This window comes from Enoplosus armatus, chromosome 7 (genome assembly GCF_043641665.1).
Source record: "Enoplosus armatus isolate fEnoArm2 chromosome 7, fEnoArm2.hap1, whole genome shotgun sequence".
In the NCBI taxonomy this organism is placed as follows: Eukaryota; Metazoa; Chordata; class Actinopteri; order Centrarchiformes; family Enoplosidae; genus Enoplosus; species Enoplosus armatus.
The window spans coordinates 9,088,044-9,115,929 of NC_092186.1; the positions used below are offsets into that span (position 1 = coordinate 9,088,044).

At 42.1% G+C, this 27,886-nt stretch overlaps 3 protein-coding genes across 3 annotated transcripts; 1 reads left to right on the top strand and 2 right to left on the bottom strand.

The window, feature by feature from the left end:
* Positions 1-1,181: 1,181 nt before the first annotated feature.
* LOC139287372 (flavin-containing monooxygenase 5-like) lies at positions 1,182-4,803 on the bottom strand. Its single transcript, XM_070908358.1, has 10 exons — positions 4,672-4,803; positions 4,332-4,520; positions 4,066-4,231; positions 3,775-3,917; positions 3,484-3,683; positions 3,115-3,250; positions 2,795-3,014; positions 2,624-2,696; positions 1,495-1,747; positions 1,182-1,331 (listed from the first exon to the last, which is right to left on the bottom strand). The coding sequence occupies exons 1-10, from the start codon at positions 4,801-4,803 to the stop codon at positions 1,182-1,184; spliced, it is 1,662 nt and encodes a 553-aa protein (XP_070764459.1).
* A 4,276-nt stretch (positions 4,804-9,079) lies between these two features.
* On the bottom strand, positions 9,080-13,287 carry plpp6 (phospholipid phosphatase 6). The gene is made up of 2 exons (XM_070908355.1): positions 12,659-13,287; positions 9,080-9,447 (listed from the first exon to the last, which is right to left on the bottom strand). The coding sequence occupies exons 1-2, from the start codon at positions 13,149-13,151 to the stop codon at positions 9,080-9,082; spliced, it is 861 nt and encodes a 286-aa protein (XP_070764456.1). The 5' UTR covers positions 13,152-13,287.
* A 978-nt stretch (positions 13,288-14,265) lies between these two features.
* On the top strand, positions 14,266-19,009 carry prdx6 (peroxiredoxin 6). The gene is made up of 5 exons (XM_070908356.1): positions 14,266-14,392; positions 16,469-16,625; positions 17,525-17,668; positions 18,128-18,274; positions 18,653-19,009. The coding sequence occupies exons 1-5, from the start codon at positions 14,301-14,303 to the stop codon at positions 18,776-18,778; spliced, it is 666 nt and encodes a 221-aa protein (XP_070764457.1). The 5' UTR covers positions 14,266-14,300; the 3' UTR covers positions 18,779-19,009.
* Positions 19,010-27,886: the final 8,877 nt, after the last annotated feature.

Genomic DNA, 27,886 nt, shown 5'->3' on the forward strand with positions numbered 1-27,886 from the left:
TCTCAACAGTTGATTAGATACATTTTTCATTCACGTCATTAACAATTTTAGATAGTAACAATTTTTAGATTTTAATGCATTATTATATTTATTATTAAATTATACTATTTAATTTAGTCTTCTACCACAAAACATTAAGACACAAGATGGTAGTTTGCACAAGATTTATTATTTTTCGTTAAACGTTTTTCTGTGTTGACTTAGAGACATAATGAACAAAATTAGTTTAGAAAAAAGTTGACCGTTACATCTTGGTGTAACACGAAATTCTCGAGAAAGTTTGCTCCAGCTAGATGTAGAGCTTCTACTCAGCCCGCCATCTTGCCACTCCTCACCAACTTACTTGAAGTAGATATAAATCAGACTGTGCAGCATTCGTGTCTCCAACAGCATCACATTTCATAAGGCCCGTAGGTGGAGACTGGTCCTGTCCCTTTGTTTGCTTTGTCCTATTTCATGTGTGTAGATGAAAAAAGATTCGCTGCTCCACTTAGTAGAAAGCAGTCCAACTTGAACAAAGGAAACTGACGCTTAGCATTAACCACTATTAACCACTACTATACTGCATAAAAATGCACTTATTGCTAGTCTTTTTAATATGAAATTCCCTCTTTGTGTTTCATTTGACAGTGTTCCTGCTGAGCTGCAGTGACGGGATAGTAACCATAGACTGTATATAAAGAATCTGTTGTCTGTTGTGAATCTCAACAAGCAACAAAGACATTACAAAGGAAGTGAAGTGTGTGACTAACATTGGATCGTCTCTTATACTTTATGTCAGTGTTGCTTTTTCAACATTTAACCACGACTGGGCTACTGCAAAGGATAGATATTGTAGGGAAAAAAAAGAAAATGTTGACTGTACTGCAGTGAACATTTTGCTTCTAAGTGAACAGTTTGTTGTGTTGATATACAATGTAAACCAGGATTCGTTACAGTTCCTCTAAAACACATTTTGTTGTAAATGATTGAACACGTGTAAGCATTTAAATAACCTAAATATTCCTCGAGCATTAATCAGCAGCTCAGACAGTGATAATAATATAATCATTCCCATTATCACAACCCAAACAGGAGTATACTGAACTAGATTTCTTAAGAGATCTAGAAACAGTAGATATGGTATTCGGTGTGAGTGTTTCAGAGTTTTTTTTCAATATTATTTGATCAATGGAGCATGTTTAGACTGTTTGTGGATGGAGCTTGGACAGCAGGGTGGGGATGGTGGTTGGGTTGTGGACATGGACGTAGTAGACAGCAGCACCTCCGGCCATGATGGTCAGGCTCAGCTTAATCAGGCGGCCAGCGATGGAGGCCTCTTGTTCCTTCAGCTGGAAGAGATGGGGGGTTGTTTTAAAGTTTGGCCAAACGGTCAGTCATACTTAATACATACAGTACTTTTACATACGTTGGGACTCATGGACAGGTCCATTATACATTCAGCAAGTCATGCAAGGCTTACATAATGTAGAAGAAACAGTGTTCATTTCAGACCTGTCTGGTTTTTAGGGGCTGGTACATGCGGTCAAACTGGGTGAAGATCGCCCTGCGGGCTCCCTCCCATTTCCCTGGTCCCATCAAGCGGTACTGGTAGGCTGTGACAGGTCCCCACAGAACCCTCGTAAACATTGGGTAGTCTGTGAAGAAGAGCCAGAGGAGATTTGGCCGGACTCCGATCTCTCCTGCTAAGTCATCCATGTAGGAAACAAAGTCCACCTGCAGGGGTGTCAACTTTGACACAATGTAGCTGTGGAGAGGATGAATCAGAAATTAACGTATTAACGAATTCCACACCAACATGAATGTTCAACATGAATATAAAATACAGCATTCTGTGTCACTCAGTGGGTTTACTATCCATGAATAAAGTCATTTAATTCATTCCTGCCGAAATTATTAAATGTTGCCGCAATAGATTTAAATTTCAAAAGAGTACTTAAATAGGCTAAGTTGATCATGACTTTGAAACGTTAAAGCTGCACGATTCAATAGTTTCATATTAACAATGTTTCAAATTAATATGTATAATTTGAAAGTGACAAACCCACAGAGAATTATCACCCAACTCTGCAGTTCCCCTCAGCTCTACAGAGCATTTCAGTATCTTTCAGGTCATTTTCCTCTCCGGACCTCCACTCTCATCAACTCAATTTTTAACTGCAGCAGGCAGCTGTTTTAAAGCTCTGATTAACCCACTGTACGCTACCTACCCAGCACCAAAATGACAGACAGAGTTAGTGACTAGCTGGGGAACATATTGTGGCATTTAGCAGCTAAAGAGCCTGATATTTCCCTCAGGAGTTGCTGGAGACTAAACTCCAGGCAGCTACTTGTTGGACTTACATTCATCACGTGGCAAGAAGCACGACTCCAAATGAACGCTATGTGTCTGCTAGATGTGTAATAGGCAACTGTTTGCTTACACATTACTAATAACACCTTTATATGGTTATAATATGTCAATGTGTCATAGTGTTCACAGCTTGTTCTGTTGCCCCCAAGTGGCTAAAAACAAATTATTAATGCAAGTGTAGTCATCCATTTACTCCATAGGGATGTAACAGAAGACGGGACAATGTTGGTTGCAACAAATAATCAGGCATGGGAATATTGGGAGCTTCACTTTTTCTCGATGTCGTTGGTGTCCTTCTCAACAGCCTTTATCATGGCCTGGTTTGAGGGCAGCTTTTTATGTCCTTCAGAGCAAAAGACAGAAGACAGACAGAGATAAATAGACTCACCAGACTGGAAAATATCTAGACTAGTGGCAGGTAAACTGGACATGCAGCCTCACCTTTGAAGACACGTGTGACCCAACGGGCTTGCATTTCAGCCTGGGGCATGATGGCTCCAAGGGCATGGATGAAACCCACGACAGCCAGAGTGGGATGCTCCAGGTTGGGAGGAAAAACGTGCTTGTACAAACCCATCCGGTGGCCAGACTTGTACATAGCGTTGCTCGGCAAGTAAGGAAAATCATAGCTATAACCTGTGGCGAACACGATCATATCCACCTGTAACGAGGAAGAGATGAGTTAGAGATGAGCTTAAATTGTGCTGGGAATAAAGAAAGATTCTTCAGGGTATCCTTGGATTGGAGCAATGTCCTCGGACCTTTTCCACAATGCTGCCATCATCAAACACCACCGTAGATCCACGGATCTCCTTCACATTTGGTTTGATAATGACCGACCCAGACAGAATCTTTAAAGGCAGGTCATCGTTGATCACAGGGATCTGACTGAAGAGTCTGATGAGTCAGCAGAAGAAGGCAGAGCGGATAACAAGGGAGAGATTAAGATATTTGGATGGTAACAGTAGAGGGAGATTGACTCACACACACAATTTAACATGCACATCCACAGATTCGACATGTTTCTTCATTACGCAAGTTGTAATGCTTAAATGTGATTGACTTTATTCCCTGCACGCTTCAGAAACAGTGTGAGGAAGTCAGACTTTATGCAGGATAACAACTCCTACCTGTGTGTAGGTTTGAGGGCATACATGGTGTGGTCATACATGGCGTTGAGTTTCTTCTCTCCAATCCAGTTGAGGATGTTGATTGGCAACAGCTGGAACAGGATGTGGACAAAGCGCGTGTTGTATTTCATGTCCACTGGCAGGCCGTTGTCAGAGACCTGACGGATGACCCAGGCACCACGACGAGTGCTCATATACACCTGCAGAGCGAGAGCAAGAGACATTCAGACATGCATGAATTATGTTGAATCATATCAAAAGAAGACGAGCAATCAGAAAATACTTCCCGACCTGCTCTGCAACTCTGCTGCTCTCCACAGCGATGTCACCTCCTGAGTTTCCGATGCCGATGACTACCACTCTTTTTCCGTACATGTCTTCAGGCCCCTTGTAGTCCCAGCTGTGGAGGTGTTTTCCTTCAAACGTGTCAAAACCTGCAACACAACAGAATGATGTCTTCATATATTGTGTTACTCTTGAGCAAGAGCAAGAAGTGGAAAAACGCCATCCTACAATGCCGCTATCGTTTCAGTATGGAATGTAAAAATCAGCCTCATTTTAATGCATAAGCGGTTTCTTTACCTGGGAAGTCTTTGAGTGGCAGGTTAGGGTAGGTGTAGTGACCGGAGCAGCAGATAACTGCATCAAAGACATGCCTCTCCTCCTGTCCATCTCTATTCTCAGTCACCACTTCCCACTGTCCAGTACGAGAAAAGTCTGGTCTCTGTCTGACAGTCTTCACGGAGGTCTGAAATATATTTAAAAAGTACAGTCGATCAGTTTTAAACTGCAGCAACACATTTAATGAACCACGTACTCCTGCATCCTGCTCACGTGGGCTTTGTTACCTGGAAGCAAATGTGTTGCAGCAGTTTGAAGTGTTCTGCATACATCCTGAAGTATGTTAGGATTTTCGAGTGATGCATGTAGTTAGGGTAATCAGCGGGGATGGGGAAGTCACTGTAGCACATCATCTCCTTGGAGATGTTGATAGTAAGGGAACGGTAGATACTGGCCCTGTTGGGCTCCGACACTTCCTGCAGAGAAGAGGTTTCAAATGACAGAAAACATGGGAGAAGAAAAATGGTGGTAAGAGTGACAGCAACTCAGTCCTTCTCATCCAGTTTGGCTCGAAGAGCTTGGTGCATGAACACAAAATGGTTGTCAGCACTTTGAGCAGTGACTTGCCTTGAACTTCCACAGTCCTCCCATGTCGTTGCTGCTTTCAAAGCAGGTTGGCACCATGCCCTCATCCAGACAAGCCTTCATGCTGGTCAGACCAGAGGGGCCGGCCCCGATCACTGCTACTCTGTGCACCATTATGGAGCTGCATCAACAAAAGAGACTCATCGCTGTCATCAGATTTAAGTACATAATTCCAAATGTGTAACTTTCTGTGCCACCCACTGTCATCAGCTATATGACTAAATGTGAAAAAATAAATTTAATTATATATGTTTTTATGCTTAAATCATAAAGCTCAGTATCATTCCCAGCTCATTTAAAATGCTCCAGTGAGACTTTTACAGTAGAACAAGGAAGGTAGATCAGATATGCAAAACATGTTTTCAATCCATCTTGCATTAAATTATAATATAATTGGTTTCAGGATATTTCTGATTGCATACAGCATAAAGCAATTCATCCCTTGTTTATTATCAACAATCACAATACAAATACCACAATTCTGCAATAAAATATACCAGAACAACAAGTGTATCAGCTCTCCTTCCTACCTTGATCCTTGCGATTTGAGTGTCATCACATCACAGACTTTTATACTGAGATGGTGACATGCATTCTTTTCTTTTTTTTCCTTCTCTCTACTCCTGCCCAAAAAAAGGCAACTGTCAATTTCAGTTGTGTTAACGTGCATCCAGTGAATGTGACTAAAGTTCAATGTGTCCACTGAGTTATATCAAGTGGGTGGAATTTGAGTGCTGATGAGTAACTATCTATCTATCTATCTATCTATCTATCTATCTATCTATCTATCAATCATGACATGAGACAGTTTCAGATTTGTTCCCCATTTAATTAAAAATCATTACAATCAAATCATTTAGGAATAACCCCTCAGGGAATATTGAACAGCACATTCAAATCCACTGAACATAACACAGTGTAATCACATGACCATACAGGCATATGTATATACATTAAGCATAAGGTCTATACAGGAAACACACAATACAATTTGTAGTATATAGCAGGCAAAACTGAGAGCAGTGAACTGGCTTCATGTTTGACAATGTGCAAGAACAGATGTGACATTTGCGGAATGATAGCTGAACAAACAAACAAAATGCATCTTTCTTTATGGTGACATGTGGAATGTGCAAATCTATTCAATAATCATTGTGAGAAATATCTTTTTCTTAGGTTTCTGCATCATCTCAATATCAACATGAAACACAAAAATCAATCATAAAAATCATTTGGTCACAAAGTTCTCTGTCCAGCATATTTAGATACGTGACAGAAGGCTAATGAAATAAAAAGGCTGGAAGCTACAACCTCTAGCTGGTCATCGTATCGCTCACGATGGGAAGATCATAGGGCAAGTATTGCAGAGAGAGGACACAGCATGTAAGAGGTCTACAGTGGGGCACCAGTATCCCGGGAAACAGTCTGTTAAACTACGTTGGTTCATACCAGACATCTGGTACAGGTGCATGCCACAGAGTGGCTCACAGTCAAAAAGCATATTTGTAAAAACTACACAGACACAAAAACCAAACATTCTTTCTGTCAAAAAAGGTTAAACAATAGTTCATACTTATCTTCTTACATTTACATTTATTTAGAAATCATATATTCACGTATCTGATCATGTTCCTAATCAACAGACAAATTAAAACAGACCAGCAATCATAGAAATGAGGGTGCACCTGGTTCTGGTTTCTGGCAGTGCCAACATGTGAAAAATGTAAAGTGAGCGTGACAGAGCCAGCTGTTGTGTAACTTATTAAATGACAAGAGCAGTCATGCCCTATACACCAGCAGAAGTCACTCAGTGAGGAGAACGGTGTGCATGCAGCGAATGAATGGATCAGGTGCAATAACACATGCACAACACTTTGCTTCATTAAATCTGTAAGTCCCAGCCCAACATCACTTTTTGGGAAAATATGAGCAGTCCTGCTCAACAGTTACATTTCATGATACTTCTCTGACAATAAAACAGGATTCAAGATGCCCTTCAGCTTACACTTAGCTTGAACTGAAAAAAACAAGGCCGTTGACATGTATGCTAATCTGATCTCATGGCTAATTGCAAAGAAGCAAAATTATTGCTTTAATGACACATCGTCTGTCCAAAAAAGTCCCATTGCTCTTCAGATTTGGTACGGATGTGTGACAGCCAACACTTGTAAGGGCAAAACTCAGTTAACCACAACTGCTCACATGCTGTGTCCCCCAATGGCTTACGTACGAGTCGACAGCCTGTGTTACAACATCTTGACCACTGGTGTCATTTCAAGTTTAATATTAATAAACACACCCTCACGACCAGACAAAATCATCAAATAATTGTGTAATGATTAACCCTCATACACCCAAACACACAAGGTGCAGTAGAGGCTGCCCCACAGGGTCAGGTTTGTGACTGAACATTAAGATTCAAGACCAACTTCAGTGCGTCAAAGTGCCAAAGATACGTCAGTGTACGTCAAACATCTGCAACATTTCAACACTTGGCTGTTAATCCCTTTACAGATTATTGCCTTTATGAATCTTCAACTGAGATTTAGTGGGAAATTCATAACATTATGAAAACACACGACAGTGCCATGTGATATCACATTAGTTCAAGTTAGTAGATGAGAACGTATGGCAAGGATTTTCCTTAAATTCACATCGCATAGAACTCACATTGCAATGTGCCATGCCAAGGGGTCTGAACATTTTTGCGAGGCACCCTGTATGTATACATTGTATCTTCATTCATTCCTGCACGTAGCATGTTACAAAACTTTCCCTTCAAACTCTGATCAATGATCCACGAATCCTGGCTGCGCACCAGGACATTACAAAAGAACTCAAACAATCCTCACTCACCCGGCATCGATGCCAATGTAAAACTGTGTGCTGCCGTGGTGCTGACAGGAAATGGGACGTGCGTATTTACACAGTCTAGTTTTTCAAAATTAATACTAATGAATAAACCTAATTTGTCTTCGTCTGTGAGACTAGAATTATTGCAGTGCTTGGAAAGGGGAAAAAAAGTACAGAGCCAGTTTAGAAAGGTTATCACAGTGCAGAACTCTAGCAAGCTGTCATTTCTATGAACAACATTTTAAGTGATAGAAAACCATCACCTAAATGGATCCACAGAAGTGCCCCTTATCCACTCTAACAAATGTTTTCCATTACCCACATACAGTATCTTCCTCTGACTGTGAGAGCCATTGAAATCAGGTGCATTTAGTGATTGTTACCACAAGCAAGTCATAATTGTGAATCTAAAAAAAGAAGATATTTTTAAATTTTCAGTGCTTCCAAATCTGCTTGGACTGAGATTTAGAAGGTGCCTGGGTCAGAGCCTGTGATCAAGTTTGAAGTTGGGGTGTAATTAAATACATTTCAGTATTTACACGTGCCTCTCTCCCCCCAAGCAGTAGGTAGATCTCAGCTGGTTTAACTGTGGTTGTATTCCTTCAGTTTAGCAGGTTATGTTTAGTGAACGGATGGTCCATTACTTTACAGTGAAGATGTAAAGTATTTCTGATTCTGATAAAGATACAGTGTGCACCACCCTACTACCTAAGAGTCCATTCAATATGCAGCTTTCCTTCCTCTCGTTGACAGATGTATTGTACAGTATGTCAGTCCTTAGCCTCATTACACCATTTGAAACGGTCAATGCCTAGAGAAGAGGATTCCCACGCTTCTTCTGACAAAGGACATTTCTGTCCTTAGACCCACAAATCAGGTAAATCCCTGTTCGAGGGGAAACACTGACACACAACTAAAGGAATTTCATCAGGGTTTGTTAGAACAGCTTCGGATTGAGTAGCTGATATATGATTTACTTTTATATACAGTATTTTATCAACCTTTACTACTTACTGCTGTTTGCTTCTGGATTCACTGAATGAAGCCAAATTGAAGAAAAAGCTTTCTTTCTCCAAAGAAAAGGATTCACATTAATTACTGAACTTCTCTTCTGTAATGTAAAATTATGGTTAACCCGAGTCAGACTTGAACATTCCCTAAGTGCCAAACGTATACTTGCAGTTTAAATAATTTCTAGAGTCAAAAACAACTGCTAGACTTTAAAAGGAGTTGACTTCATATTGTCCATGAATCAGGCCAGCGAGGGGAGTGAGGTGTCTTCAGGAGGTAATCTGGACAAAGGGTCTTAAAATATTTTAAATTTATTTTTAATTTAAAAATTTTAAGTGAGGGCTGAAAGTGGGCTTTTGAACTCAAGTGTCAGATAACAGCAGAATAAAACAGCATTTGGTAGACCTCTCTTCTCTAGTCAAAAGGCAATTTCTCTTGTATGTCAGTCTAAAAGACAAAAGATGTGCAGACGCTCTTATAATCAAGATTTAAACCTCCATGTCTCCTCCTCCTTCGGTCCGTAACATTAAACTAACTGCCCCAGCAGCCCTTGCAAGGTTTGAGGTGAGAGCCATAGCATCTCCACAAGGTTATACTGGCAATAGCCCATCCAGAACCCAAACATCACGTCAGTCACATTGTGCCTGCCCAGCAGCACGCGGCTCAGCCCCACCAGACCGGCCCACAGCAGGACGAGGACCCTCAGCGGGGCTGCCAGCACGAGGTGAGCCAGCAGGAACCGCCCACACATGGCGGCACGAGTGGCATGGCCCGAAGGGAAGGAGTAGCGGTCCACGGAAAAGGTGGCAAACATGTCCATGCGGTTATGCGCTGGCCGACGCCGACGCACCACTGCCTTAACAATGGTAACCAGGACCAGGTCCAACAGCAGGCCTGGAGGGGATGAAGGGGGAGATGTGTTATACTGAACGAAGAAACAGCAAAAGCCATTGCCAAACAGATATGAGACACTTTATATTCTTGGTACAGATTTGCATCACAACAACAGAAACACAGAAACATGTAGCTTAGTTTCTTTCATTAGGATGATATAGACAAGTAAGAACCGGTTTATAAAAAGTAATTTTTGGTGAAGGAAAGTGCACAGTCACAACCCAGAGAGTGGTAAATGTGGCTGCCTGTCCTATGGGTCAGTAGCTTTACACAGCCTGGAGTTTTCTTCGGCATCTATATGCATGATTAGCCTGCATAAACATACAGAGTACATTATCCTAACCAGAATAGACCAGAGAGGAGGCGTTACAGACATCCTGCTTACTGATTTGGTTAAAGCCATATATGTATAGCATTTGAAAATTCTTTGCTTTGACACCATCTGGTGGTAGTAACACTGACACTACAGCAGACACCAATGCATGCCATTATTTTTCACAGTACGAAAAGCACAGGTTCACTAATAACATAACAATGGTTCTATTCAAGTGTCCCTCTAAGCCATGACAGTGAGCAAGCATGCACAATACCAGGACACTCATTAATTTGAGCTTTGTGTATGCTGGCTCAGAGGCCCAGTGGCACATTTAAAATGGAGCAGAGCTATCCTTGAGTTATTAGTTGTACCTGCGCTTTTCCTGCTATTACAAATCAAAATGTCTGGCCTGCACAGATAACGATAGTCTCACAAAGCTGGTTCCTGTTTAACCAGAGTTCAAGAACAGTGTATTTGAGGTCCTATTGGTCCTTAAGGGGCTTTCAGGCACAGCTAGTATCATTTTATTTTAAACTGTATGTATTAAGCACTCACATTCAGTCTATATTTAAATATAGGGAAGCTGGTATGGGATAGACATGGGTAACTGTGAGCTGCTGTATACAGAGCATTGATGTTCATATCTGGAGCAAACCTTATATCTGCAGCTTATATTCAAAAAGGGTGATCACTGCCCTCCATTTGGGCCTAGTGGACTTTTTTACGTTGTGTCATTGCATTGAGCATATTAAAAGTTTTTTTATGAACCGTTGCTGGATGTTCTCCCGGGCTGCAGTGCTGAAAAATTCATGCAACTGTCAGGCATTGAGCCAATCGCTGCTGGGAGTCCGATGAAAGGATTCCAGCTAAATGAATATGCAACAGTACATTTAATTAATTATTGATAACTAACTCAATAGTCAAATACCTGCTGCTGTTAACAGTTGTGACTAGACTAGAGACAACTAGAGTGGGCAACTGGCTCAGAAATGTAACTGGAGCCTGATGTTTCCTTTATAAGTTTTGATTTGAGGACAGTATTTTGTCCATGTCAGAATTCTGAAGAAACAGCGGCTGAATTATGACAAGGTGGGACTTTCTTAATACTTACCAGGTTTACATGCACAATCATGCCATTTAATACCTCTTAAAAACAGCCTCCCGGTGGTTAAAACAGGTCTATCTTAATGCAGATAGAAACCAAAGAAAAAAGACAAAAGGCTGCCACTTACTGTCTAACATCCTGCATTCAGGAGGGTTGACTGGTGAATAATAAATGACCACTGAAATGACTGATGTTTGGTGGCAAAAATAAATTCTTCATCCAATACTTTTACCCCTCAATGTACCCTTGGATCAATCCTCCATACTGCAGCTGTACCTCCTGACAAACAGTGAGATCAGATCCCCCCAGGAAAGCCCCTTTTCTACATGGGCAATCATCGCATTCAATGCCTCTTAAAAGTCAGCTTTTGTTGCATCCATCTTATTAGCAGCCTTAAAGAGAGCAACTGAGGTGGAATAAAAGATCAACCATGCAATACAATCACAAGCAACAAATTGCTTTGTCAATATTTCATTTCCTGACATCAAAATTCTGACAATATGTAAACATGCACAGCACTAACCACCGCAAAAATATAAAAGGTTAGAAAATAGAAACCAGCGACTGTCCAGCATTTAAATGACTTAAAAGATTAACTATCAGAATTGTTGTCAATGACTTTGATTAATCAACTTATAGTTTCGGTTCTAGCCAATGCTGCCACTGCCACGCATTCCAACTCTCAGCAACTGTCTGATAAAACACAGACAGTTGCAGAAAGTGTTCTTCACGGCTTCTCTAACCTGAGCAACATGCACCTACAGAGACGGACTTGTCTCTACGTGCCTCATAATTACTGACCTGTCACCTGTCACTTCAATTATCCCACAACATAAGAAAAAACATTCATTCAACCACACACAGGAAAAAAAGCAAGGCAAAAGTTCACATCAGGATAAACCAATGATGAAGTAAACACAGTAAACTGCCATTGTGGGCTTGTATCACTGGGCAAAACAACCAGACCTGTGAAAACATGTCAGGGTCACATAATGTTACCTCTCTCAAACACTGTGGCACTGAAAACGCCAAACACACAGAAATCCTCTTCCTCTAACAATAACCCATTCCTGATGAACAAGCTGGGTGCACTAGTGCACTTAAAGTTAAAATGAGGGGAGCCTATATTGACATGCAGAATTTTGTTTTAATTCCACATAGATTTTTAATGGCTGTTAACTGACGCAATCCAAGTGAAAGCTGCATTACCGTTCGTAAATCAAATGACAGTCCAAAAACACGCCTATACAGGTTCGTGAAAGTTAAAACCTGTCTCCCAACTCTTCTTCAGCCCACCATGCTGTACTCAGAGTGGGACTGTCCTAATGAAGACAAGAGAGCGGAAAACATTTGGTGAATAAAACATAACGTGTGACATGTTTTAATTCTGATGGATCTGTATTGCAGCTTGCACTGGTCTACACCTCGCTTTTCTGAAAATCTTGAAACCAACCTAAACCCTTTACCCCCTTCATACATCATTTGCAAATCAGAAACATTCACCTGTTTTCTACAAGTATGGAAAAGAAATATATTATAGGAGACATGTAGGTTATAACTAGAAATGGGGAGAGGAAAGTGCAAATGGAGATGGATTAAAGCCAGAATGAACAACACATGGCATCTACAGGTGAGAACCTGGCAGCACGGATGGAGGAAAGGTGAAATGGGTCAGAAAATGAACATGTTCATGGCAGGTGGGACCACCTGTGAGCTCTGACAGAAGAGCTGCGCATGGCAGAGGGAGGAGCAGCACTAGGAAAGATTTCTGTAACAGCAGAGTGTTTTACCCATGAGGAGGTTGAGCATGACTTCTTGTCCTGCTGCACTGTCACTCTTATACAGACAGTAGGCGGTACCAGCCAGCCAGGGGATGCCATGTCCCGATATCTCTATCAGCTTCATTAACGGACGCACACTGCCCCAGGACGAGTCCTCACAGGCACACACCCCCAGCCGCTTGGACAGCCACAGGTCGATGGCGAGCAGGGAGCTGAGCGCTACGCGGAAGAAGGAGGGGTTGAGCCGTATACCGTCCTCTTCTGACAGCCCCTGGCCGCTCGCCGAGCCCGTGGAGGAGCTGGAGCCCCGGCGACGAGTGGGGCTCTCCGAGGCTCGGAGGCGGGCGGTGGTCGGGTCGGAGCCCTGCCGCTGAAGGAGGAGCGGCGGCGAGGACCGGTTTATCGGCTTCGTCAGCGACATAAAGTCGTAGCGGCCGTTGGAGCTGCCGAGCACCGGGCTCCCTCCGCTGCGACCGGGGTTTTTAGCTTTTGGAGAAGGCATTTTGTCGGTTAATGTACCGACGCAGACCGGTAGGTGTGATGTAGATGCACCGCAGTGGTAAATTTTCTGCAGTGCTGTGCGGGTTGTCTCTCCTCTAGCTCATCTGTTCTACGTTTCACAAGTCATATCACGTCCAGCAACACTGAGCTGAATCGCCATCTTTGCTGTTCTATTCGCAAAGCTTCCTGGGAAATTGTGTTCTCTACAAACGTGCAAGTGAGCGGTTTCTTTTGACTCCTGGACAAATTGCTTTGACAGCAAATAAACCCTAAAATAGAAATTAAATTAAATAAAAGGGTCCTTAGTAATCCCTAGATTGTGCCTTGGTGGAAAGGATCTCTTTGATTGTTGTAATGATTATCATGTCAGAAATCTTTTGAAGGATAATGGTGGAGTTATTCATGTTTTTCTCACTGTCAGCAAAACTCAATAAAAAGACCAAAACCAACACTTGTCTCTCAATACTTACTGACTTCTCACGGAGCCCCAGGGTCACGGCGAGAATATATTGGGCATTGGCTGACTGGGTGAGCACCAGCAGTAGCTGATGGATAGCGTTACGATTATGTTGGCATTATTATTATTATTATTAATATTATTATTATTACTGAATTAAGCCCAAAGGAGGAGAGGTTTAAAGATGTGACTGGGCCAGCCCAGTGTCAATTAAGAAAAAATGGACAGATCTACATGTTTTATGGGCCGGTCACACAAAAAAGACAGTTTTCTGAGTTGATTCAATTTACTTTTTTTTCAGTTGACGCAATTTATTTTTTTCCGTAAATTTAATTAAAACATTTTAATTGAAAAAAAGTTTATTTAATTTTTTTGTTGATTCTGTTTTATTTTTGTGAGTTGAATAAATTTAACTTTTTTGAGCTAATTTTATCTAATTTATCTGAGTTCATTTCATTTACTTGAGTTGATGATGATGCAAAACATATTGCGGGGTAACGCAAAAGTAGTCCTCAAACAAGTCTTGCCTTGACCCTTAGCAGGTTCCGTAGTTTGTAATGTTATTGTTGTTTTAATAAAGTTGTTAAAAAAAAGACAACGTAACTGAAGTTAACCCCGCCCCTGTTCGTGGACGTTCACGTGGTGCTGGTCTCTACAGGACAGTCGTGTTTGAGCCGCAGGGAAGAACCGACCATGCCTGGACTTCTGCTGGGAGACGAGTTCCCCAACTTCGAGGCCGACACCACCATCGGCAGGATCAAGTTCCACGATTTCCTGGGAAGCTCGTAAGTGCGCAGGCTTCCCGCACAGACACACAGTCACATTGTACCTCATTTGTCTGATCTCGCGTTTTTGAATATGCTTTTAACGGTGCACCGTTTGATTGCGCCAAGCTAACGTTAGCAGGTTGTGAGCGGGCTTGTCGGACCGAGAAGCCCGCACGTCCCTGATCTGAGTAAGGATCAATTCCGCCTGTTTGTTTTACACAGATCTGACACGCCAGTGCAGAAAGTTACTTTAGCCCTTATCTCAGTGTGACTGCCATGCGACACCTGCTGGCTGTCACAGACAGGGTTACACAAGCATGACTCGGTTGGATTAGAAAATGATAATATGCTAGAAATGTGATATAATACACATACTTCAACAAATGTGTTTTTTTTTTTACAAGCTTTTTACAGTTGTGTTTTTGAATAACTAAGCTCAACACAGAGCTGTCCTAGCTGCAGACTAATAAGAGAGCAATGGCAGCAAGGCTATTATGCAGTCACTATTGAGGTTTAAGCACAGTCAGGACAAGGCCTGTATTGTGTGTGTTTGTGTGAACCTGGATGGGTACCTCAGTGCCTGCACCCCATGTTGGCATCCACTCTAGTGTCTGACCCTATTAAGCTCAGCTGCTTTTCGTATAACAGCAGAGAAGAAGGAAAACTATTGTGTGTATTATGCTCCAACAACTTTTATACAATTGCTATTTGAATGATTTCTCACATGGATAGGTTTACCTGTTCCGGTCTAGTGGGTTGAACAACATGAAAATTAAAGCCGGAATAATCTAATTCTACTGTTTCGACACTGCATTTTCTATTCTCTTTGTGTTTTTTTCCCCCCTCATTTCCTTATCCTGAAGGTTGGGCACACATGTAGTGTTGCAACGGAGTAACCGGCTCCAGTTTCCAAACAGTTTTAATCTGCTGACTCCCCTATTATTAATATAAGGAAGCCCACCCAGTTGTAATAATTTCATAATAACTTCCTTCTTTCCATAGTGGGAATAGATGCTGGACTGTGAGAGGCCACCATCTGGTGCAAATGTGTCCTGGTTTGAAGGTCCATTAGGTTTTTCAGAAATGGATGGTTGAGTTTGTTTCTGTCAGTGGTAGCCAAGTGGAAAAGCAGTGCAGCAATCCCAGCAGAGCAAAAAATAAACGTTTTATAAATAATACAAATGTAAAGCAGAAGACTTCTTGTCAATGTTCAAGTCATGACCTGAACACATTCCTCTAAGAAACTGTGTCAGTGTCCAGGGTTTGTTCTGCTTGAGGAAACTGGGCTTCTGGTCACTCCCCAATCATGTGATAGTGCATTGCAACACATTGAAGAGTAAAATCCACACAAATCATGTGAGGCAGAAAACTCATGATTCCAAGTTTTTTTTGTTTTGTTTGTCATGGGATTGGACTCCCTGGTATTTTTGTGGGAGTGGGATGGGACAGGAGTGAAAGTGCACTCCTGTGTCATGTTTTTTCCAGGAAAACCAACGTCCGTCTTACCCTTCACCCCCCCTTTGTCAAGTAAACTGTACATTTTCAGTAGGACACAGCTGGATTGAAGGTCTTGAGCCTGAGTCTGCCAGACACCTGTTGCTTCAATCTGTGGCTGGAATGTCCTCCGCTGAGACTTAATGTTCTCTGTCTTTCTCTTTTTATAGCCATTTCTTCCTCTTCTGTTGTCTCGACTCCCACTGCTCTTTCTCCTGTCAGTCTTTTTGCCTCTTCTTAAATTCTGTGGGAAACATGGGTGCATCAAGACATAAATGCACAACCACAACGGACAGAAATAAAGAAAACACATAAAACAGAATAAATGTACACGTGAAGACACCTCCAATTAGTTATGTAATGTGCATTTGTACTCAGGGACATGGAAGCAAATATTATTTTAACTCTGTGCAGGTTTGACCTTTAGTCTACTTCATTTAACTTGAACCTGAACGTACCATGGCCAGTCCATAAACTCTGAGCTTTATGCAAAATCTGTTTTTAAATAGGAATACATGTAGATTGCTGGATGACAGTGACCTTATTTTCTGAGCCAGAAAATGATGTGTTGAACAAAGACCTCATTGTTTTCCTCTGCAGATGGGGTATCCTGTTCTCCCACCCGAGGGACTTCACTCCTGTCTGCACCACTGAGCTCGCCTGTGCCGCTAAGATCAGTGATGAGTTCAAGAAACGAGGTGTGAAGATGATTGCCTTGTCCATTGACAGTGTTGAGGATCACCACAACTGGAGCAAGGTTAGACGCACGCATACACAGATTAAATTAAATGTATTATTTGAATTTAATGTAATTTAATTAAAATTCTTTATTGTTTGTCATTTTTATTTTAATCTAATACAATTTTTAATTGATTTAGAAGTTCTAATTTTAGATTAAATTTAATATGAAATATCTATATTTTTGTTAAATTTAATCAGTTTACATTTTTTGTAATTTTATTCAATGTTTTAATGTAAATTATTTTATTAGTTTTATCAAATATAATCTAATTTTATCGAATTATTTTTTACTACATTTCTAACATTTAATTACATTTGACATTGTGTTTGTAACTTCGTTAGATTTTTGTTTGATTGTATTAATTTTTTATTTAAATTATTAATTAATTAAACTTTATCCATCAGTCAAGATGATTAGAAAACTTCGCTCTTGCTTGCCTTTAACTCTGAACAGCATTGTAATTGTGCATGTGCCCCTGTGGAAACTGAGGGGTCACTGCCCTCAACACAGACAGGACTCACTGTGATTGGCTTTTAACTGGGTTGCCACATTACAACAACGCCTCCTCAGAAAGGCCACTGACTGGTCCAGGAGGGAAAGTTCACTGGGCAAGATTCATTTTACAACAGTAACACCACCTGCCTCCCTGCCAAAAAAACACAGAAGAAAATTACATTCTTTTTGAGCGTAGCGTTTTCTCTCTTTTCCCTCCTAGATTATTATCAATATCTGTTAGGCAACATTACTGAGCACTTTGTTCATACAAAAGTTAAAGATTAAAGGTCTCTGGTCACTCATCAAACCTGTGCTGCAGTGATGACTGTCAGGATGGAGAGAATGATTGACTTAGAATAATAACATACACACATTAACAAAGGTGTAAAGGCTGATTGTGTCCCTTCTCCTCTGTATAGGACGTGATGGCATTTAACAGCAATGCTGCAAGCACCATGCCCTTCCCCATCATCGCTGATGACAAGAGAGAGCTGTCCGTCCAGCTGGGCATGCTGGACCCCGATGAGAGAGACAAGGATGGAATGCCCCTCACCGCTCGCTGTGTAAGAAACCTGGTCTCCTTTTTTACACTCAGCAGGTGATTGTAATCAAACAAAAACAAAGGCCAGAGGACAGTATCATGATTCAGAATTTACAAACACCAAATGTGAGTAAAAATGATCTTTCCTGAACAGACGTCCTCTAGACTTTCTCGCCTGTAAAAGGCTTTGGCACCTAATTTGGGTGACCCATCAAATCAGAGCAAAGTTACAGGCTGTTGATTGGCCACATGTTACACAGGTAATACACACAATGTTAGCATCTAAACAAAAGCTATCCCTTCTTCTCTTTCGTTGGTTGGTTAGGTTAGTTGAATCTCCATCATATCCTCACAGCAGGCAGCTGTCTAAATCTCTCTCGAGGGTCTAACTCTGTACATGAAAATGGATTTGATGACACGTACACAAAGAAGCATATTGTGGGTGTTATGCTGAGCCTGCATTATCTTAACCCCCCTTTAGGTCTTTGTGATTGGCCCCGACAAGAAGCTGAAGCTGTCCATCCTCTACCCCGCCACCACCGGGAGGAACTTTGATGAGTTGCTCCGAGTCATCGACTCTCTGCAGCTCACTGCACAGAAGAAGGTTGCCACACCTGTCGACTGGAAGGTACACAGTTAAACCGTGTGTTCGTGTCAGTCAGCAGTCAGGGTGGTCATAGGAAACACAAATGGATGCAAACCTTCAACACAACAACAGTTCCAGCCTCTCCACAGAACTGGGCAACGCTCTGAAAAACAATTGAGAAAACAGTCTTGTTGCTAGAGGAACTGAAGAAACATTAATTCATTACACCTAAAGAAAATGTAAAATAACATCAACAAAAACACGTTTTACATTTTACATGTCTTACATTCACTTTTGTGCAAAGTGACTTACAACATATGCATTGAACAACATCTAAAAGTACATTCCTTCCAAAGAAATTGAAGTAAAAGCTAGACCCTCCTTCTGAAACACACTTCTCTGCTCTTGTGTCTCTTGCAGCCGGGTGACAAGGTCATGGTCATTCCCTCGCTCTCTGACGCTGAAGCTGCTGCTCTTTTCCCCAACGGCGTGACCACCAAAGAGCTGCCTTCTGGGAAGAAATACTTGCGCTACACACAGCCCTGAAGAGACTCTTAAAGAGTACATCCTGCTCTAGTTTACTGCTCTTTGACCTGGAAATCTTGGGATGATAATTCACATTAAGAACTGACCAAAAGCACAGATGCACTTCTCTGATTTGGTGACTAGTTTTTCTTTTAGTCATGCAATGTGTCCAGCAATGAACCAGGATTATTTTTTTAGTGTCATCGTTCAGTGCCTTGTTCACCTTCCTTCAATAAACACACTTTTCACACATGTCCTCTAAGTGTTTGAGTCTTTGAAACTTCCTCTGCTGTGACTTACTGGACCACTAGGTGTCCTTCTACAACCTAAAATGGTTATGCTGCTTTTGCTGCAGTACCACCTCATATCAGTAGGTGGCAGTATGTGCACAATGATTGACCCACTGATGGTATCATCTGGCAGCAGTTGGGGTGTACGCACTAATCTGTTTCTAACAATTGCAGTGATAGGGAGTGGTACCACATGTACTGAAACACATAGTTTGTTTACGTTTCCACTAATTGAAAAGAGGATTGGCCACGTCAAGCTGAAATCTACTTTCAGCATTGCGGTTGAGGAAGTACACAATTGGGCTTACAAAACTTTCTTCTTTCACTCCATATTTGTAATCAATTTGCCATCTCAGCATTGCAGGCTGATGCCCCAGCTGTCTGAATGTCCTGATGTACCATGCATTGGTCATTTAAATTGATAGATCTTTTTGTTCTATGCTTCATGTCAATGCCATTGATCACCAGCCGTTTAAATGGCATTATCCAGATGAAACGTACCGGCTGCACTGCCCAAGAGGATACATCGGTGGAAAGTAACTAAGTACTTTTACTCAAGTACAATTTTATGGTTCTTGTAGTTTGAGTATATTCATTTTATTTTACTTTATACTTCTCCATTTCAGAAGGATATATTGTGCTTTATACTTGACTATAATTACTTTTAAGCTTTTACTTTAAAATGAAAATAATAAAATAGATCACATTGCTTAAGATTAACCCAGTGGTCTCAAACCTTTTTGGCTTGTAAACTTATTACAATAAAGCAGTGTCTAGTTGTGGCCGTGTGTCACATTTCAGATGTCTATGAGTCTCTAAACTTCTCATAACCGTTCGAAGCCCAAAAAGATAAAAATATCCATTATTTCACAAACCACTTTTAATTTCACTTCAGCTGAATAAGAAAAGAATAAAGCTAAATTATCTCAATAAAAATACACAGAATCATGTGTATATAAAACTATATAGCATCACAGATGAAGGACTGAAGTCATTTTTCAGCTTCAGTAAACTCATCTCAGCAGGTCGGCCACAACTGTAGAGGAGACACCGAAGCCAGGACCGAGGTGTAGGTTTGCTCTTTGAGTTATTCAACCCTCAAAAGTACATGGCTGAGGATCGTATTAATTACTTGAAGTAGTCTGAAGGTGAATACTGATCTTGCACACATATGCACACACACACACACATACACACTGGCCTTGCATTCACTCTGAGTCTGAGGAATGCTGAGGTCAAAGAGAAAAGATGGGATTCCCTTTGAGTGAGGAGGGAGGCAGAGAGTGTGCAGAGCCAGATAAAATATCTCTGGGCCCTCCTCCTTTTCACTCCTGTCATCCACACAATGTGAACTGGAATGTTATTCTTCTTTTTCTTCCTTTTAATCAGTTGCTCACTTAACAGAATCACCCCAGAAAAGTTAAAACAGCGATATGTTGTGTTCTTTTGTGTTGGTTCTTCTCTCTTAGATTGCAGAGCTTCTGTGTAGAGACAGAAAAGGGCCAGTGTTTCTTCTCGACGCTGGCTTGTCAAATGTATGATGAAAGTGCATGTATTCATCAGGTAACCCTTGCCCTCCACCTCCTCTGTCTCTTCTCTCTTTCCCTTCTCTGGTGGCTGTTTTGTCCCCAGGAGTCGTCCAAAATAACACCCGCACAGACACACCGTGCCGATCAAATGCATTTCTCAAATTCCAGACTACAATAGCCTGTGCCAGAGCATGAGAAGCGCTTTGGGTGTCAGACACTGGCTTAATTGCCCAGTACCAACCCGCCTCCCCCTCCTGTTCATCTGTCACCCCTCACGTCTTGGCTATCGAGCCAACTCACCCCACCTCGCCTCAGCAACGCTAGAACATGTAACACAACACCAGCCCCGGCCAGGTCTCACAGGGCAAAACACAACACACCAGCTGCTGGCCTCTCTCTCTCTCTCTCTCTACCATTCTCTATAACACACACACACACACACACTGCTGATCAAAGACATAAACACTGCTCTGAAAGGAGTGGCTTCCCACCAAACTTATCTCAGAGAAGAAGATGTTTTCCTCTTAGATGCACCAGACTCCAGTTTTCCTAAGAAGTAATAACCAGAAGAGGATCCCTACCAGCTCGTTAGCCAGTTAGCTTAGCTTAGCATAACGGCTGGAAACAGGGGTAAAACAGCAAGCCTAGCTCTGTTCGAAGTTAAGAAAATGTGCCTACCATTTTATCTTTGTGGTTCGTTGTGGTTTGGCATGGCAATCTCACAGTGACAACAAGACTCCAGGGAGTCCCTGAGCCCGGCCAAGAAACAGTGGGCATATAACCCCCTTTGAAAAGGCGGATGGTTATTTTTACACTTTTTTTGTACGCATTTAACAAACAAGATGTAAAGTGTGGTGGATTTTGTTACCTTTGGGCAGAGCCAGGCTAGCTGTCCTCCCCTGTTTCTAGTCTTTGTGCTAAACTAAGCTAACTGGCTGCTGGTTATAGCTGAACAGACAAATATGAGAATGGTATCAATCTTCTCATCTAACTCTCAGCAAGAAAGCGAATAAGCCTATTTCTTTCTATTCCTAGTATTCTATTCCTTTAAAGGTGTTGCAGAACTTTGACGTAGAGAGGTAACTGCATAAAAATGGCATAAAGAAACTCAGTATGTGTGTTTTCGATGCATGGGTGTTTATTCATGAGCATGTGCTTGCTATGGAAGAGGTCATTATTCCCATGCTGCGTGCCAGGCATTGAAGCTGCCCGTGACCTGCAGGTTAACAAGCCAGAGACCAGAGGAGCAACAAAACACACACATGCACACGTACTCGCACATATGCCGAGCTATGGCTTGATGCTTTCCAGACGCGCCCTCTCTTTCTCTCCCTCCTACATTGCCTGGCACTCTCGACTTCCCCACTCTCCACATCACACACACAAACACACACACACACACACACACACACACACACACACACACACACTCTGGCACCTCCCCCATCTCACTCAACCCCGCTTATCAAAGTTTTTGCCTCTTCAGCTTCCCTTTCCCATGCACAGACAAAACACTGCACCGTCAAGTTCTTCTCTTTGTTTCTTCCTCACTCATGGTGCTGTTTTAATCCTCCTTATGATCCACGCTGGCTGCAACCTGAAACTTGTGCAAAACCTGCAGGCATTTCTTCAAACAACGTGCCAAGTACGACTAAGATAGAGGTACTGATAGACAGTGAGACAGATGAAGAGACTGAAGGTTAGATGGACAGAAACATGCGTGTTGACCTCAGGATTTGGCTGAACTTTAAGGAGCATTAACCGCATCACAGTCGACACTCACCCTCGAGCTTTCCTCACTCCTGCTAAAGCATGGGTCAACGGGCCTTTCAACACACACACACACACACACCTGCATATAGAGGCGAAGACATAATGATAAAAGTGATGAAAGTGTATGATCCGAGTGCCTAGACAAATGCCATTGTTTTGATGGCACCTCATAAATACAGCATCCAGACAGGCTATTACTGCAGAGCAGGTTAGGGCCAGTTAGTGCTCAACGAACAGGGTGATGAATGAGAAGGTAAAAGTGCAATCACTCTCTGTACTTATCTTTATCTCTCTCTATCAATATCGCTGTCTTTCTCTCGCTTTTTGCTCCCCCCTGTTCTCTCTATTAGAGACACATTGATCACCAGCCGCTGGCATATCACCTGAGTAATGGCTAAGGGTGTCTGGGCTTTAAAGCAACCCCAGTAGAGCGCCAAGAGCTTTATCATGGCGACAAGGCAAATGGCTGCTCACATAATAAAGTGTGCATCTGTATGTGTGTGTGTGTGTGTGTGTGTGTGTGTGTGTGTGTGTGCAATCATAACGCAGGGGACTTTGCCATTAAGAGGAGACATCAAACACAACCCAATAAGGATCGCAGACCACCAGACCTGCCACAAAGCGCAGCACTACTAGACCACTTTAAGTCATTAATAATGTTTTCAGCATGCGCATGTGTGTGCTTTAAGTTCCTCAAGCCACACTCACAGTATTCTCAAGGGTTACACTTTAACCCTTCGACTTACAGTTTCTCTCATTTTTCTCTTAGGTAACTTTGAAAGAATAGAGAACATTTTTGTAAATATGTGTGTTTGCTTTCTTGCTAAGGGTTAGATCAGAAGATCGATGCCACTCTTATGTTCGTCTGTTATGTATACAGCTAGCAGACAATTGGCTACTGCTACATCCAACAGACATTAGCTTAGCATAAAAACTGGAAATGGGCAAACAGCTAGCCTGGCACTGTTCAAAGGTAACAAAATCCACCTGCCAGCACTTCTCAGGCTCACGAATGAATACATTATATCTCCAGGAAATCACAGCAACTGGCCCAGAAATTGTCCAACACATATCCCACCATAAAACCTTTTACACTTCTTGTACAGATTACACAAATGTGATACAACATGTTAATTAGTGAGCTTTAGAGGTAGGCGTTAGCCACACTAGCTGTTTCTGGTCTTTATGCTAGGCTAGTGGTATCAATCTTCTCATCTAATTCTCAACGCGAAGGTGTATTTCCCACATCTAACTTATTCTTATTTCACACTGTCTGACAGTATCACATATATGTTCTGTATCAGTTTGTTCCATTGAAGTTACATGATGTTTACACCGAGTGGAATGGCTGCACTATTCAATCAAACAGGAAATTTAATTGAATTTAATGTTCTGTGGGTTGGAGCAATTGTGGGTCCATAATGAGGTTCATGGTCATACAGTAAGTATTAAACACAGGAACAGTAGACTAAAAATAGTTGAATGATGAAGGATGAAGTTCCATTTCTGTTCTAATTGCGGGAAAAATATTTCCAATATCCAGTTTAATACAGATTCAAGAACCAGTGTTAATTTTCCCAGTAATAACAATCATGTTGACCTGGTTAAAACTGATCATCAACAGGATCTGATTCTATTACTCCTCATGCTGAAACCTTACTTGGACTTAACAGGAAAGTAAGTGGACGGGCCAAAAACCTGTGTGGAACAAAAACCTTTGAACAAAATAAAGCAGAGAGGAAAAAGATAAAGACCGTACAATTCCAAAACCCTGTTGCTGTTTTCTATCCTCTGTGTTCTTTTCCACTGGTTTATTTTTCTTGTAGCAGAGGGCGGTCAGTGTGAGAGGGCAGAGGGAAGGTGGCTGTGAAACTCTGCCGCTGGGGGAAGAGAGAGCGAGTGCCACGTTTGTGTGTGTGTGTGTGTGTGTGTGTGTGTGTGTGTGTGTGTGTGTGTGTGTGCGTGACAGTTTGCGCTTATGTGTGTGTTGAGTGCGATGTGGTGTAGAGAGCACGAGGAGGAGGGGGCAAAGGATGGGTGGAGGCCGCGGAGGTGAGGGATGAGAAGAAATTGGAAGAGGGAGAACAAGGGGAGCAAGGGAGGTTGAAAAAAAAAAAGAGAGGTAACATGGTGTTGCTATAGCAACTGTTTAGGGTTTGGATGATTTTCCCTAACCATTATGGGCTAGTTTGGAGCATAATGAAACCAGTCTGGCTTTCCTGGCTCTCACACCCTGGGTCATGTGCGCACACACACACACACACACACACACACACACACACACAGAGCTGAGAGAGTAACACGTGTTTTGCTTTAGTACTTGTTTATGTTCATCCAACAGTGGGAGAGCAGAGCCATGGTTAACTATCAATTAAAGCGATGATCATAAAACATAAAACAAGCACTTGTAAATAAACACTGCCAAGCTAACACAGAGAGAAGCAGGGGAAGACTAAAAGAACGTTGAAATGTTATTAAAATAACAGATATAACTGCCCGTACCCCAAAAAAAAAATATTTCTTTAATAAAAGAAAGAATCAGAGTGCGTTAGGATCTCTTAAACTCTAGACAAAATCCCTCCTTAAAATGACAGATATAAGGCACAAAGTCTTTGCTGCACACTGTTTAATATTCTGCAGAGCAGGCATGTATTCCCTTCTCATGTTATTTTGTAGCTTGCGGGCTTCACCCCACCAGGAACCAGGAGAGTTTTCTGGGTTACTGCTTTCAATAAGTACACTTATAAAACTTTGTGTGTTAATGGGGCTTTAAGCCAGCATATGTTACACATGGAGAGTAATAAGTCTCTGTGTGTGTGTTAAAGAAGTTTGGAGGTGTGTGTGTGTGTGTGTGTCAAAGTGTGTGCATGTGAGTTAATGTCTCCTCTGTCTGAGCATAATGAGCTCCCCTGGGCCTCCCTCACCTTCCACCCCTCCTTCCAATGCCTCCATCGCTCCCTCCTTTCTCCTCCTTTTCCCTAAACTTGGCCCTATTAACCCCACGCTTCCCCCCGTGTGTTTATTTAAGTAGGGGATGGTGGTATGGAAAGGTGAGTCGACTGCCTGTACACATGTTTATTTATACATAGGTAGGGCAAAGGATTTGAGGAGGAGGAAATGTGGGGCGCGAATGATCTGGTGCAACATTGATTTTCGTGTTTGGGTTCCAACAAACGGCCACATTTGTCTGCTGGGAATGAAAAGACAACGGCTTAGACATCGGGTCAGTGGCTTCACACCTCGGACTGACCCAGTGGCCATGATGCTGAGGTCAACTCTATCGCTGAACATGAAGCTGCTGAGGGTGGCTGCTCATCACCTCCAGTCTGTCTGGAAACTTTAGGGGATCAAGGGTCAGGAGCTGCCCTTTACTGGTGTCTGTGTGGGTGCGGGTGTATCCCACCTGAGGGTACAGCTGAACACAAACTTTGTCACATGACCAAACTGCTGTCAGCAAACACACTTTGCAAACTAACATACGCATTTGTAGACTCAAAAAGTTTGCCATTCTCACTGCTGGTCAGCATTTCACTTATTTCACTTCACATTTGATTATTTTTCACATTTAAGAATAAATGATAGATAAAATTCTGACATGAGAACAGCAAAAACTGTGGACAATGACCTTTGTTTATTTGATCTGAGAGAGATTTTACGTCACTAAGATCACGAAGATCGATACCACTCTCTGTCTGTACAGTAGATATGAAGCTAGAGCCAGTAGATGATTAGCTTAGCTTAGCACAAAGGCTGAAAACAGAGGGAAACAGCTTGCTTGGCTTTGTCTAAAGGTAACAGGATCCACCTACAAGCACCTCTGAAGCTCCCTAATTAACTCTTTTTATCTTGTTTCTTTAATCTGCACAAAAACCAAAGTGTAAAAATGACAATTCGCTATTTCTTGGCTGTGACCAGGAACTTCCTGGTATCTCCACTGGTTGCCTGGCAAATCCCCCCAGTCAGGCTAGCTGTTTCCAGTCTTTATGCTAAGCTAAGCAAACCGAGCTGCTGCTTCTGGCTACATTTTTACCGTACATACAGTGGTGGTATCAATCTTCTTGTCTAACTCTTGGCAAGAAAGCAAATAAGCGTATTTCCCAAAATGTTGAAATATTGCTTTAACATATAATCTCACAAGATAAAAATTTATGAACACTATTTTTCCAAAGAGGTGGCGAGAGTCACCCCCTTGTGGCATCTGAGCTTATCTTTGACACTGAATAACAAACTGAAAGTCAAATATTTGCTGTTTGTTCTTGGATTATGGACCAACCTACCTGATTCAGTGGTAACGGGCGCTAGAATGGAACAAAAAAGTGACATGTTTGAGTAACCTTGGATATTTATAGCTCTCTCAAAGGCTTCAGTCGTATTAATTCTTGTTGCGGTACAGTATTTGTATTACGGTGTTTGGGACAGTAGTGATGTGGTCACAAGCGGGGATAAAGTGATTAGACCTGAAGCTCAGTCCAAGACATTCTTTGGCTCTCTGTGTTACTCCTTATTTACTAAACCGAAATAGAGTATCACATTACCTGCTAAATGTCACAGATATCCCACAGGGTAACACGTGTTTTCACAAAAAAGGACATGTGATTTAATACAGACTGATTAAAAAGAATGCAGCTATGATTCCTGTGGTGTAATTTAGCCACCTTAGAGACAGAGACTGCACTTCTACAGAGTGGGATAAGTGAAGTAGGTTGCATCAGTTGGCCATATGACAGCTTTTTTGGAGGGGAAATGGTTTTTAACAGCTTAAGTTTCCTCAGAATAGGAGTGTGACCTTAGCAGGGATTTCCCTGCTGCCTGACTCCCTCTGTCTGCTCTGTTATCACCTGCACCCAATACCTTATCCCTCCCTCCCTGCTGCTAGTTAGTGGGTGCCATTTAGGCCTCTTATAGCAGGATTAGTGCCATGCTTCCACCTGATCTCAGTCCAGCCGTCTCGCGATGATGACATCACGGCCATGTTGTCAAAGGATTTGACGCAAAAACTTGTGTAAACAGGGCAGGAAAATCTCCAACGCTCTCTCTCTCTCGCTCTCTCTTTTGAAAAACAATGCTGCCAATGGATTACTGTGCGAAAGGGCAAGCTATTTTGGAAAGTGACAATCTGATCGGGCTGATACAGAGAGAGGGAGAGAGAAATGAAAAGATAAATGAAAAGAGAAAGAGGCAGAAGGGGACAGAGAACGATAACAAACAGAAAGAGAAAGACAGGTTGAGTCATCCTGCCAGACAGAAAGAGACAGGCAGCAAAGCTAAGACAGGACGACGCCGGTAGGAAATAGAATGAGGTGGACGGAGGTGAAAAGCAGACAGAAAAATCACAGGTCTTTTCAAGTGTTGCCCGGCGTTGGTTAAGTCTCAGAGCTGCTGCCAGGGTGCAGTTCTCAGTGCCACTCCAGCACAGTGAGCCTTTGTAACTCTGGTTCTCAGAGGAGCTCAGGGCTGCTCCAGCTGGCCCGTACCCAGCCAGGTTTTCTCATGTCGGGGCACTGACAATCAGGCACGGTGGGGTACAGTGGATGCGG